Below are 14321 nucleotides of genomic sequence, written 5' to 3' on the forward strand. Positions count from 1 at the left end.
TTAAAAAGTTCACATTTACAAACATTATACTTCACATATATTGCTATGTATCATACAACCTAAGCAACACTACATAAATTATTCAATTCCTGCCCTTTTTTTAAACAAGAAACATCTTTATTAAAGCATCATATAGAACACAGGCAATCATATATTCATATAAATGAAAACAAACTACACCTACACAATCCTAGTTGCAAGCGTTTTACATCACAACCCATAAAGACACACTCCCAGTTGCAAACAGTGTACATCACTTATAACCCACCCAGTCTTCTGCTTCTTATCCCTAAATATTACAATACACTCTGACAAGATAATTTCATATGAATGCTATGGGTAAATTGGTTAGATTACAGTAACATGATATTTACACTTTGGCTAGCTTGAGCACATTGCTCAAATCTGCTATTATAGCTGACATAGATTTTTTGAACTGTGCAAGCCAGGCCACTATATGACCTTAAGGAAACATTGGTATGGTTACATTTATATTGATAATATATTAACTCATCCTTAAAATAAGAACGCTTGTATTTCTATAATTCAGGATTTATACACATGAATTCTCTTCTCAGAACCTCCATTTATACCTGGAAGTTGTTGTATATTCTCATCTTACTGTTAGATGAAAATTGATAAAGCAGTAAAAAGATTAAATGTGATGCTAATTTAAACAATCAGGCAAATACATCCATCAGGACACCAGTGTGTAAACATTTCTGTTGGAGAAAAAAAATCCATACAGGCAAAATGCTATTTTACTAAGTTACTCATTAAGCTTGATAAATTCCTTTGATGTCATTTTTAAGTTGTCAGCTATTTCATGGTATTTGATGTGAATATTTCTTCTATAATTTCCCTATCTGATAATCAGAAATTTATATAAAAAGCCTATATTTAAAATGTATAATTCAAAATGTATATTCCTTAAGGGCAAAGGAATTTTAAATTTACAGATGTGAATAGAAAAATGATAGCAGTAGAATGTGAGAATATGGTATACTGTAACAAAATAAGCAGTAACATATCCTTCATATTGTAACCTGGCAAACAGGAAATATTTCTTGCAGGAAATCCCAATTCTGTGAGTCTTTCTAAACTGAGAATAAAGTAAGAAAATGATAGCTGCATTTTTAGAGTGTCAAAGAAAAAAAATGGTACTGATGGTAAACTTACTATAGTAGTATGTTGAATAATGTACCTTGGAAGCATGGAAGAAGCAGGTCTTGCAGAGTTAGTAAAAAACATACTTGAGAAAAAGGCTATAACTTCATGTCCTTAAGATAAGACAAGACGTGTGAAGGAATTCAGCCTTTGTTAGTAAATAACCTCAAGCAGAGTGGTTCTGAAACTGTTCAAGTGTTGAGTTAACACTATAAATGCATATAGCTACATTTAGGACAGATATTAAAAAATATATTTTCACTACAGAACTGGTAAACTATCAAACTCCCTGGCAATTAATATAGGACATCCTAACCAATTAGATATTAAAAAAAATCATTGGATAAATGAATTGGAGATGGAGTGTATATGATCTTGATTTTAATGGTACAGACACATAAATAGCCTTTCTGTGCTCTGAATGTGAATAAATAAATAAAATGCACTGAATACTGAACATTGAGATCAGTCATTTAAAAAACTGGCTCTAGACATCATCATGACAAAGTCTGACAAACTGGGCACTGTGTCCAAAAAAGTCTGGCAAACTTCCCTGAAGGTAATGTAAAGTCCAAAGGGAAGCATCACACATGCTATCTCATGGGTAAATGTAAAATGGATCTACAAATAAAAAAAAAAAAGGAACATATGGTTCTCAAGTTAGATAGCAGCAAAGAGTAAGGAAAATATACCCATTAAGGAATGCAAGGTAATACAGTTAAAAAGAGGAAGAAGAATTTCAATAAGAAAAAGATCAGAAAGGTGTTTAAAGGTGTTAACAAGTCTTTTCTATGATTCTAGAGCATAATCTCGGCACTTCATGGGCCAACAATCTGAAAATCAATAGAAAATGCTTAAAGCATTTAAAAAGTTGTAAACTTTAGTTAGAAATATGGATGACTTGTATGTCTGTTACTGAGAGGGAATGGATCTCCAAATCACTTTGAAGAAGGGTGTGCCACAATGTTGTACAGCTGAAAATTGTCAGAAAATAGTGCGAACAGATTATAAGTAACATTTCATGGTAATCAGCATGGAGAATTTGAAAAAAATGGATATGCTGTTGAATGGAGGACTGCAAAAGTGTTACCTTCCTTTTACAGCAACTTTGCATATTCATGACATTGATGTGATTATGTGATGTGATGTATCGGCCTTGAAGTTTTGCTGTTGAAATTAAGAAATGGCAGTAAACTTTACTTGCATGACCCATTGTAGAAACTAAGCATACATGAATTATGTCTTAATAATTTTTGCACTTCATATATTCCTCACTTAATAAATGTAAATACATTTTCAGCTTGAGCACATGAAATGCTAGTGCAAGGTCATCTTTAAGAACAAAGAAAAATACATTATAATATATATTTTAAAAATTGCAGCTATTAATCTTACAATTTAATGTGACCCACTTGATACTGTTGATAAGTTAAAATAATCTAATATACTATGCTAAGTACTAACCTATAGATCCATAGGTAGTTTCTAGCTGAGTAGTCCAGAAGACCACTGAGGATATGTGTGACTGTCTGCATCAGTGGCACTACATGATGGAAGGTCTACAAAGCCTGCAGAGAGATAATAACTTAAAACATCTAATGAATGCTTACTTAGTTAACAGCTCCTTCTGGTTTTGTACAACTTCATGGCACTTATTACTGACTTCCTTAAAAAACTGTCCATTTAAAAATATCGTAAGTCTTGTAAAACTGCAAACTTCCCTGTGCTGTGTAGGTTTACTTTAAAATGATCCTTTTTGATGTTCAAATCATGGCAGAAGTGAAATACAGTGGTTCTGTAACAATTACAATGCCAACATTTACTCCTCCCTCTGATTACTGTCGATAATAAATGACCACAAATCGTGCTTTTGACTAAATTCTCCTTTAACTAGGACGAGTGTTCTATATCTCAGAATTTAAATTCCATTTTGCTAGATGCATAGTCAGCTAAAATAAATTTATTATATAAACAAATGAAAATAGTTTCTTTATTTCATCAACAGCACAAGTAATGCAGTGCTACCAAAATAGTAACTGTTATGAGATATTAATTTAGACTGTTGTCTTCCCAAAATGTCAATTTTACTATACCAGTTAAGTTGGAGTAATCTTTCAGTGAACTGGAGCAGAGACATGAAAATAATCAGAGACACTTTTTTTGCGGGGAGGACAGTCTGATGTATAAACTAAAGGAAAGTGATTAACACAAAGCTAGCAGCAGTCTAAGCTGCTTTTCTTCAGACATGTCAGTTACACTATTAAAGTCACCTGATAATGTGTATAAAATGTAATTCATGAAGTTATAGTTCTGCTGGTCGGTAAGAATGTTTTTAATTGTGAATCCACTGAAAGTACATATTTATGTGAAAAGTAATCACCCTATTTTTTTCTAATCTGTGTTTAGAACTGAACCAAGACAGCCACAAACTACAACAACCATGCAGACAATGGCCCTGCTCCACCTGTGTGGAGCACTCATTTATATAATTTTAGGTGAGTATACGTTTTTTGGCTACATGTCGGTTATTTTAAAGAAAATTAAAATATGAATTGCTGCAGAATTAAGTTAGAATTTAGCAAATGAATGCTGTCAGGTTTCTGTATTTACTTGCACTATATCCTGCTTAAAGCAAATGAATGCCTTTGGCTTTTGAACTGTATTTTAGGTTTTCAATGCATTGCTTATCTTACTCAATACCCACTGTGCTGCAAGTTTCTTGCTGCATTACTTCAGTTGTAGGATGTGGCATGAGGTACAGTATCCCTTCTGTCTAGCAGCAGTATATAGTAACTGTCTGCAATGTTAAAGCACTTGTTTTAAACTATAGATACTGATGTCACTGTCCTAAAACTGTGCTTAAAAAAGTGTCTCTTGATTGGGAGTGTGGGGCACTTTAACAACATGAAACAAGGCACAGGTCCTTCAGGATCATATATACATGATAGCCATTAAAATGCAAGTTCCTAATGGAATGGTTTATTTTGCTTTGATTTTTTTATCCTACATTACTGTTAAAAAGGAAAAATCATCACAAGCAGCCTGGGTAAGTGAACTGAAAGCTAAAGTGAAAATAATTAAATATATGCAAAACTGCTCCAAGAAGAAGAAGAATATGATGTCTCCCTTTTTGCAAAATGATTAATATAACAAACAAGGCCCACCTCACCCATTCTTAAACAAATATGCCTGGTGTAACTATTAGAGTTGCATTTTTCCTTAATTTTCCCATCAGAAAAAAAGACACAGTTTGTTCTTCTTTTTTGATAGGTGGAGTGCCAATGTTTTTAAATTTTGATTTTCTGTGTGTGTGTGTGTGTATCTGTGTGAATACACGCACACACACACACACACACACACACACACACACACACACACACACACACACAAGCTCACGTATATATATATATCCATGCTAATGTTACTTCTATATCATTTTCAGATGATTTAAACCTCTGCATTAATTTAACCTTGTACTACTGTTCTCAACCACTGAACATGTAAATATGCTTTACATCCTTCTCCAAGCTGCTGTTTAACTTTTGTTTAGTTTTTGCTATTTTGTATGTAAAATTTGCTTAGTTTGTTTATGTTTCCACTATGTATTGTACTTCATATTATGGAGCTTGTACTATGTATTATTGGAGCTTTTCTCTCCAGGCCTTCACTGAAAATGAGCTCTTTGAGCCGAGTGGACCTTTCCAGTCATCAAACTGGAAATAAATTAAATAAATAAATAAATATATGGCTTACTATTGATATCCCAAAACTGCATATGTCGTCCAGTCACATGGTCAACCCAAAATGTGGAATACAGAAAGGTGAAAGAGCGACCGGGTCAAAATTGAATACATCGACACCCATAGTTTGATGTATTCGAGATAACAGGAGGTGACGTCAGTCATCCATGCTATGCAGCTTACCATATCATGACATTCCAGAGTCAACGGTATACGTATTTTACTATCCCTTGCACCCCCCATGTTGGGGGCTGTGCCCCCCACACCCCCTGCAAATTATATATACACTGACCCTGAGATCACACAACAGTGAGGAAATGGGTCAATTCTCTGTTTCTCACTGAGCCATGATCTCCGTTCAAAATGCTGAACTCAGATAATTGAACTACACTAACCATTCACTGTAGTGTAGTCAATGTTTTCTGCTTCAACGAACACCAGCCGCTGAATTTCACTTCAGTGAACCACTGAATTTTTCCCACGGTTCACAAACACTCGCCCACCAGTCATATGGAACATGCAATGGACTGCTCCCCCACACCTCCCTAACTGTATACACCAACTCAGAGATCGCAATACAGTGGGGAAAGGGGCAAAATTGAGGTGATGGCCAAGTGTTTGTGAACTGTGGGAAAAATTCCGCAATTCGCTGAAGTGAATTTTGGTGGCTGGTGTTCACTGATGAAAATATGTCTTTCAAGGAACTAATATAAACCCAAAATATAGACATGCACAAGCAAACTATATAGTTATAGGAATATATGTAGTATGACAATATGTACAAATTATGGAAGAATATTCAGGTATGTTTTACAATTTTCAGGTATTTTTATAACTTTCCTTCAGGTGCAGCAGTAGTGTATAACAAACAAAATGAATAACCAAATTTATCTGGTGGTAGAATGTGTAAGGATCTCTACAGCTTACTAAATCACATTTGGTAAAAATTACTGCACTTCTAATATGTTTCAGTATATCTGGGATGCATTGGCTAACTAGGTTATATCTCCTTATAGGCTTTGTTTTAAATTCTGTCAGCCATTTTTTTTTTTTTTTTGAAAAGCAGCAGTTTCATTGCACTAAAATTGACAGCTAATTCTTCTTGAGAATATATATGCAAAATCATTTATTTTTACAAAACCTCATGACATCTTCAACTAAATCACAATGTACTCTGCTGTACCGATTTTCTTACAAGAGGTACAGAAAAACAAAGCAGCGCTGTGACCAATTCTTCTTTTCAAGATTGACAACATTTGCTTCCATGCTTCAGTGTATATAAACAGAGTGGCTAAGGTGCCTTTTAGAAAAAAACAATGATTGTATATACTGTGCATGTCAAGAAAATATGCATTGAAATATGTTTCTCTATATACATATTATTTTCTTTCCTTTTTTCTAGGTTCCCAACCAGCCATAGCAGGCAAGGTATGTTACTTCACTGATATAATTCCTGTCATATTTTCCTTATTTACTTTATTCTATTTAACCACATTATGCCCCTTTATAACTTCCACTTCTCATATTTCTTCTTTGCTATCTAATCAGTATTCACTCATTATATTAGCTGCCTTCTATCACTCTCAGCCCTGTGCTTATTAACCTAGTAACAACAATTAGCATGATTATTGCACTTTGGTTAATCACTGCTTAACTAAACTAACACCTGTCAGCCTTCATTCTTGGTTTACCGTTTCTGAGGTTCATAAGCTCTGAAGCTTATAGATTCATCAGGCACTTACTATAGTTATTTTTCATTTCTACTTCATACTTGGCATCATCCATTTCCCCCTTCTCACCTCAAAACAAGGGATGCCTTACTGATCAATATTGTCCCCCACTGTTCTCTTCTCACCTCAAAGCTATCCTGTCTGCTGAAAGTTAAGTAATGTCTACTGCCAATTCTTCCCCATCAAAGAACTACAGAATGACCTTTGCCACAGAATGACCTTTCCCACTTGTCCATCAATTTAACCAGAAGCAAAGTCATGCTAAATGTTAAAAAATAAATTATTTTAAGCACAGGGAAATAACTTACCATTGTACCTATAGATTTAGCCACACAATATGACAGCCTGTAACTATCCAAACAGCCCCACACTTCAAATACTAGGGGATTTGATCAATCAAAGTTTCAACTTCCAGCATATCATTCACAACACAAGATATAGTATTAACAATTTACCTTTCAATTACATGAAATTAACCTGTTTCCTTTATTCTGAAAAACATTTTTAAGACACCTCTTGAAAGAAGACTCCCAAACATTACTAGTGCATGTAAAGAAAACCTGCTGTCCTTTTTATATAATGCAGCTAACAGCATCTGTAACTGTATTACTCTTGCAACCAAAAAGAACATCAGTGTGGGGTGTTAAGAAAACTATATGGCTTCCAGTTCAACAAAAGTCCACTTATTATATGCTCTCACATACAAACTACCAAGATGTTTCCTAATTCAATAATAGTGTTAAAAAAAACAGTCACAAGCTACAACCTCTGCTTGTAGTCCGGCAATGTTCCCACCCTGCTTAACTCCTAGGAATAAGCTGCTGCCCAGAAATCATACTTTACATAGTCTAGCACCTTGTATCTGGAACTCCTTGCCAGAAAAAAAAAGGATCAACAACAGCAAAAAGCATGTGGGAGGTTGGCATAATGGTTAAGGTGTTTACCTTACAAACACAAGGTGCAGGGTTTGATTTTCATATGAGGTAAGTGGCTAAGTTTAACATGGCCATCAAGGGCAGTTAGCCTAGTACTGATCTATAAACCTATAAAAAGATGCCTCCTGTAAGTGCTATCTCATCAAAGTTATAAACTAAATGTACTGTATTACTGAGCCTCACAATCAGAATAACTATGCCCTTCTTTAGCTAGAAGCTAATAATCACAAAATAATTTCCCCTTCTTCCCTTCTTCCTATACTTCCACCTCTTCTACAGCTTATCCCCCTTTAATTCCACCTACTCCCTGATTCATACTTTTATACCTTAGATAGTATAATTAGCTTCTGAAGCTTCTCTGTAGCTATTTCATCTACATGCAATATTGCAATTGTTTAGATAAGAAAATGCAATCAACTTAATTAATGAAAATAATTTTGAAAAATGGCAAAAAATTAATTTTAAGAATGGAGTGAGGTGGAGCTCAAGAAGTGGATCTTGATATCCATTCTGAAACCTGTGTCTGCTTGGTTAGTATTCTTTGTAGTACATGCAACTTTATCTTTCTCTGTCATAGTCAGAAGATGCAGCTATGTAACGCAGTTATGTTACATTCAAGATATTTTAACTCCAAATGTTCTGTCCACATGTGCCAAAACTAGTACTGGACCACTAATAATACATGAAAAGGATGTATAAAACCCTCAGGCATATGATCTTCCATGTTCGCCAAAAGAAATACCAGAAGCTTCTAATTTATAGATTTCTAAGAGGACGTTCAGGTTGCTGAATTTTTTATTAACAAGAATTATATGAACACATTCTACTTTTGTCAGGTTAGTAGTACCCATGATAATTCTTCAGTTCTTCTCATAATTCTGTTGATGTTACTCGAGTCTACACTATTATGTCTCTGTATGTAATTTATTGTAACTTTATTGCTCTATTAGTTCAACATCTCTTTACTAGTAACGGGATTAATTTTAAACCTTCTATAAGCACTAATTTTTTCACTGCAAGCCTACTGTGTTAAATGAGAATGATTAACGCTTTCAAAAAACATTACGTCTTTTACTCAAGCATAAGCAAGCTATACACACATAAGATTAGGCATGCATCTTAAGTGTAACAACATAGCCTCACTGCCTCAGCCAGGGTCTTTTCAATTTTCAAGACACCCACACCTTCTATCATAATAAGAGATCTGGCCACTGCCCTAGTAAGCTTAAGTGGCCAGGGTATATGTGTCAGAAATTATTCTTCTACCTTAATCATTGGCAATAAAACTACTACACAGGAGGGATGCCTCTTGGGCCCCACTTTATGAGATTTACCTATGAAATTTGATGCGTGATGTCAATAAATTGATCCAGACTCCTTATACCTGCATTACAGTATAACACTGCCTGATATACTGCTCCATTTTATAGTAGATGTATGAAATGATGCTGTTAACTCATGCATTTCCAATGTCAGCTAGGGTTCTTTACTCTTCCAGATGTAATTTCCTTTATACTAGTCAAGTTAATTCATACAAATGTTTTATATGCTATAATTTAATGTGGTGAGTAACTGCTGACTTTCGTTTTCTGTTTCCATTAGTGTGGACCATATGCTTTCAACCGTAAGTACAACGCATTTTTCCTTTATTTAGCTATTCAAGGAGAAATAGCAATCATATCAGTTAATGCAAATACAATTTACAACCTGACTCTTATGTATAGTAAAAAATATTAAAAATTATTTTGTGGGATACTCACTTGCATTGTTATATTATGCTCTATTGGAAGTACCATGCATGTGACATGGAGCAACACATTTAACAGTGCTGCTTAAAAACACTTGGTTTGTTCTGCAGAATTTGCATGCTCTGTTTATGTTCACATATTCTACCACTGGAATATTTTGTTTCCTTCCATGTGTGTGTGTGTGTGTGTGTGTGTGTGTGTGTGTGTGTGTGTGTGTGTGTGTGTGTGTGTGTGTGGTGAGGTGTGTGTGTGTTAGTTTCTAAATACGTGTGCATGTATACGTATTTGCACGGGTCTACTTCTAAAGACCGAACCAACGATTCCCCGACACAGAAATCACCGACGCCAGAAAACCGACAACACACAAACCCGACAATGCGAAACACCGAACACCATAACACCGACACACTACACGTAAACAACACAGTACACTACAACACATATCCACTAGCCCTAACCCAAACCCTAACCCTAAGGTCCGACACTACCGCACACTCTCCCTACCTGCACCCTAACCCTAACTCACTTACACACCCCGAACCCCAAGCTCCGACACTACCGCACACTCTCCCTACCTGCACCCTAACCCTAACTCACTTACACACCCCGAACCCCAAGCTCCGACACTACCGCACACTCTCCCTACCTGCACCCTAACCCTAACTCACTTACACACCCGAACCCCAAGCTCCGACACTACCGCACACTCACCTATCACACACCCTAACCCTACATCCCTGAGTATTGCACACTTACCTGTCCGCTCCCTACTCCTAAATCCCTCACTATCGCATACTTACCAGGTCGCGCTTACACATTCCCCTTGTCGGTCTTCCGTCTGTCGGGATTCGAGCGTGTCGGTCAACTGCGTTGTCGGTCGTTTCGTGTCGGTGATTTCACTGTCGGCGAATCGGCGTTTCGGTCATTAGAAGTAGACCCATTTGCACATACCCCATGATTGGCTTATTCCCAAACATTATCTGAGCTAGTGATTTAATTATTAATATTATTTTTTCTTTTGTTTCTAGAAGACTACTGCGCTGGTGTTTCAAGGTGAGTAACTAAAGAACTATCTTCAGTTTTATGATGCAGAACAGTTTTACAGATGAGAAGATTTTTGAGAAAGATTTTTATTTTATTAAAATCTTCACAATTACATACTTTGCTACATCAATGCATACTATCTTAATGAAGTACCAAGTCATATCTTGGTGAAAATAAAAATAACTTTTTCAAAAAACAGAGTAACCATAAAGCCTATAGTTTAACTCATTCACTATGGTATGGTGACTGCAACAAAAAGGTACACTCTGTGACTTTGTCCAGTAAAAAAAAAGTAGGTTGATGCAAACATGAGAATTAAATGCCTGTGCAAACTGATGTTATTAGACATAGGTTATTAGTGAAATGGTAGACAAAGTAAGGTCTAATGAAAAGGGAACAAATTAAGTTTTTTGGAAGAAACAGCATGGACTGATAGCCACAGGTGAATTGTAGTGCTTAAATGATGAAATGAAAAGGAAGAAATAAAGTAATAATAAGGCCATCTGGGAGTTCTGTAATTCGAAGAAAAGTACAATAGCATTAGCAAGGTGATGTTGCAGTACAGCTAAGGGAAGTCACATAGTCAGTTACAAATATCAACAAGCTAAAGCATCTCATAGCTTGAGAGATGGGCATGATGGGATTTTCTTTTCACTAAAATAGGAGTATTACAATGCATGCCTCTGGATTAGATACAAAGCTATTATGTTTGGCATTCATTTTAAAGAAAATTAATTTTTACTCTTCAGAATCAAATTTTCCTTATCTTGCAAGGAGCATTTTACATATTTTCTTAAAGTTACACTAAATTGAACTGAATTTTGGGAGATGTTCACCTGAAATCTGAACTAGAATTGTATGTTTTGCAGTTCACCAATTCAATCAAATAGTAACTCTGCCTGTACAACATCTCTGAAAGAAGCTGCATGTTCGGTAAGTTATCATTTGCTTTTCCCATAAGTAGTCAAATGTAACAATTTAAAAGTGATGAGTGCAACTATAGGGTTCTGCAACAGTTTGCAGTTAATAACAGTGGCTTCTTTTAAAGCATCTAGTCAGAATATTGCTTAAAGTTTTGGGATACATGAAACAGACCACGTTACGCAATAAAGAAACACACACCAGCCCTACACTTCCATTTAGAAGCACTTTAGTTTGGACATTAGGGCAATAGCATATTTAAGGCAAACAATGCTAATATTATTATAGCTTATAAAAACAAGTAAAAAAATATAAATTTAAAAGTGAATTTTAAACAGTATGTTATGCCCACTACAGCTTAATGACATTGGATTTGGTTATTTTAAATAAGATAAGTAATTGATAACACCTTCTACTTAGGGTGGGATGGATGTAATTTACTTTTCCACCTGTACATATACAGTCATTGAAATGCATTGTTTTGAATTTTTTCCAGGAAATCATTAAGATGCAATTCCTTTTTTAATGAATTGTAGCTAATGACACATTATGGAATTTTTAAATATTATAACTGACAGTTGTTCCCATTTATGGAAATAAGCAAGACTGATAAGTTATAACTTGGTTAGAACTATTATAGTGAAACATTTATCTGACTTTAATGCTGACATTTAAGCAGATTGTTATATTTATGTTTTTGAAATATGGTTTAATTATCTACTGAAACCAGTGATAAAAGTCAAGCCAGAAAGATGCATGCAGAAAAATGTTTGAAATGGTATATTATGTCTGAATTCTCTTTTCTTTTTATAGCAAATATCACCTCTGCTCATTTTGTATTTTTTTCCAGAATTAGTCATATAATGAAGTATTTTTCATTTGCTGTGCCTGTAGTCCATATTTGAAAATTAATCCCCTTAGTCAACTATTGCATGTTTAAGCATATAAATAAAAGTGCCATAAATACTTAGCATACATACTGTCAAGAAACATGCTGGTTTACTATCTATTGTAGACTCCACCATGCCTACAGCAGTAGAATTTGTCTTCATTTCTATTTTCTGTGTTTTGGTAAAGAATCCATGTCAAGCTTTGAATATTCAGCTTCTTTCAATAGTCTGTGTTTCATATTACTTATTTGACAGTAATATTCCCTGTTGAAACATCCTGCAGAATCTACCATATTATATATCCATTCTGAGTTTTATAGGCCTCTGTCTATCTCCCTATCCATTCTATTTCAATCATATTCACCTGTCAAGACACCCCTTGTGAAATCATTGTGCTCTTTATCAAATTTGTAATTATCAGTTATGTTTGATTTCACGGTACAAAGAACAGTCTGAGGAAGTGGTGTTTTGTACCGTGAAAGTGCTCACCATATACATTTTATTATTTTTATTAAAGTTGTTATTTTATTATTTCAGCCATGGTGTATCAAGTACATTTTGGAACTCTTACACATTTCCTTTTGTATTTCTCCTTACCTATCTCTTATCTGATCTGAATTTGCCTCTAGGTCTCTATCAATTCTCCCATGAGCCATCTTACCACACAAGTAAAAGCTTAAAGGTGGTGCTTTCTTAATATATGTGTTTGTCTTACCATTAGTTATATCAGTTAGACCTAGAGTACAACCAAATGATTTGCTGTAAAAAAGTTGAGGGGATTACTACAATTATCCAAGTCCCAGGTGCTTGAATATCACTATTTCACAATGAGGGATTCATGTATCTTCCAGCTGACACAGCCAGCTATTCATGTTCAGAGGACATGCAGCAGCAGTAAGAGAGTGGTCCAAACCCAGAAGCTGAGTGAAGAATGTTAATTCCGGTGGCAATGGAGAGGAAGCTGGGGGGTGGGAGCATCAATGAGGGTTTCAGGCAGTCATCATGACTAAGATTTAGGTTTAGGGATGGCAAGCTTTAGGATTATGGAGCAGGAGGGAAGTCTAGCATTAAGGAGTAATCAGAGATTTTAGATTTATGGAGCGGGATTAGGTTTAGGGAGTAAGAGGGGAGTTTTAGGATTACTAACCAATTCAGAATTTTGGGTTTAGGGAGCAGAAAGGGAACTCAAGGATTTAGCAACAATTGTTTTTATTATTCAGTTTAGCTCAGGTTGTAATGATGGCAGTGCTAAATACATTTCATTCATTATTATTATTCCATGAACTATGCCACAAATTCATCTATCTGACTTTTTTGGGGGGCTAATGCTACTGAATCCTTAGGCAAGTTGAGAGAAATAATCCCTCAAATATGTTCTGTATTCACTCTTGAGCCTTGCTACAGTGGTCCATACATAGTATACCTGCAGCAGGTGGCACCAGGGGCTTCCTCACAAAATGCTCTGAAAAAACTTCAGCTCATCCCTCTCACCCTGATGGAGCAGTGATTGTACTTTGAAATCCTTGCAATTTATTAAGCCCCTCTTGCTGTCCTGAAGAGTGATTCCAGGCATGCTGCAAAGGATCCTCATTTTAACTCCTAGAATGCATGCCATTATCCTATTAATCAGGACCCGAAGGTTGTGACCACAAGTTAATATGGAGGCACCAACTGACCAGGAAATTCCAAGCTTTATCCTAGGACTAATGTTGCTATATTCAGCAACTGCATAATGATAGTATATGTTGTGTTTGTATATCTGTATGCATGTATATATATATATATATATATATATATATATATATATATATATATATAGTTGCCCTTTATAATTGCAAATTACTGAAATCTCAAACTTCAGTATTTCGCGACCATAAAGATGAAACCTTCAAATACCAAACCTTCACAATCCCGAAACTACAAATCCCGAACACACAGCATATATCACACCACACATAAACCACAACACCCACACTACAAAACAAATAAACACACAAACACAAAACACCACACATGCACATACCTACACTACATATAAAAAGGGGGAAAGTAACCCTGCACCCCCATGTGGGGGGGGCTGCACCCCCCACACTACCCCTACTTATATATACTAACTCTGAGATCCTACAAACAGTAAAATACAGTA

General features: G+C 35.4%; 1 protein-coding gene across 2 annotated transcripts in view; it reads left to right on the forward strand.

Moving 5' to 3' along the window:
- Positions 1 to 14321, forward strand: part of LOC122816737 — a 228421-nt gene that overhangs the window by 2201 nt on the left and 211899 nt on the right. The window contains exons 2-6 of one of the 2 annotated variants that reach the window (XM_044089730.1): positions 3574 to 3662; positions 6310 to 6335; positions 9175 to 9196; positions 10349 to 10373; positions 11234 to 11297. In XM_044089730.1, the coding sequence (XP_043945665.1) occupies positions 3608 to 3662; positions 6310 to 6335; positions 9175 to 9196; positions 10349 to 10373; positions 11234 to 11297 (192 nt within the window). In that variant the 5' untranslated portion in view covers positions 3574 to 3607. The remainder of the gene's footprint in view (positions 1 to 3573; positions 3663 to 6309; positions 6336 to 9174; positions 9197 to 10348; positions 10374 to 11233; positions 11298 to 14321) is intronic. The other variant, XM_044089731.1, reaches the window with a different exon arrangement.

Source organism: Protopterus annectens, chromosome 12.part0 (assembly GCF_019279795.1).
Source record: "Protopterus annectens isolate FY-2018-M chromosome 12.part0, PAN1.0, whole genome shotgun sequence".
Taxonomy (NCBI): Eukaryota; Metazoa; Chordata; order Ceratodontiformes; family Protopteridae; genus Protopterus; species Protopterus annectens.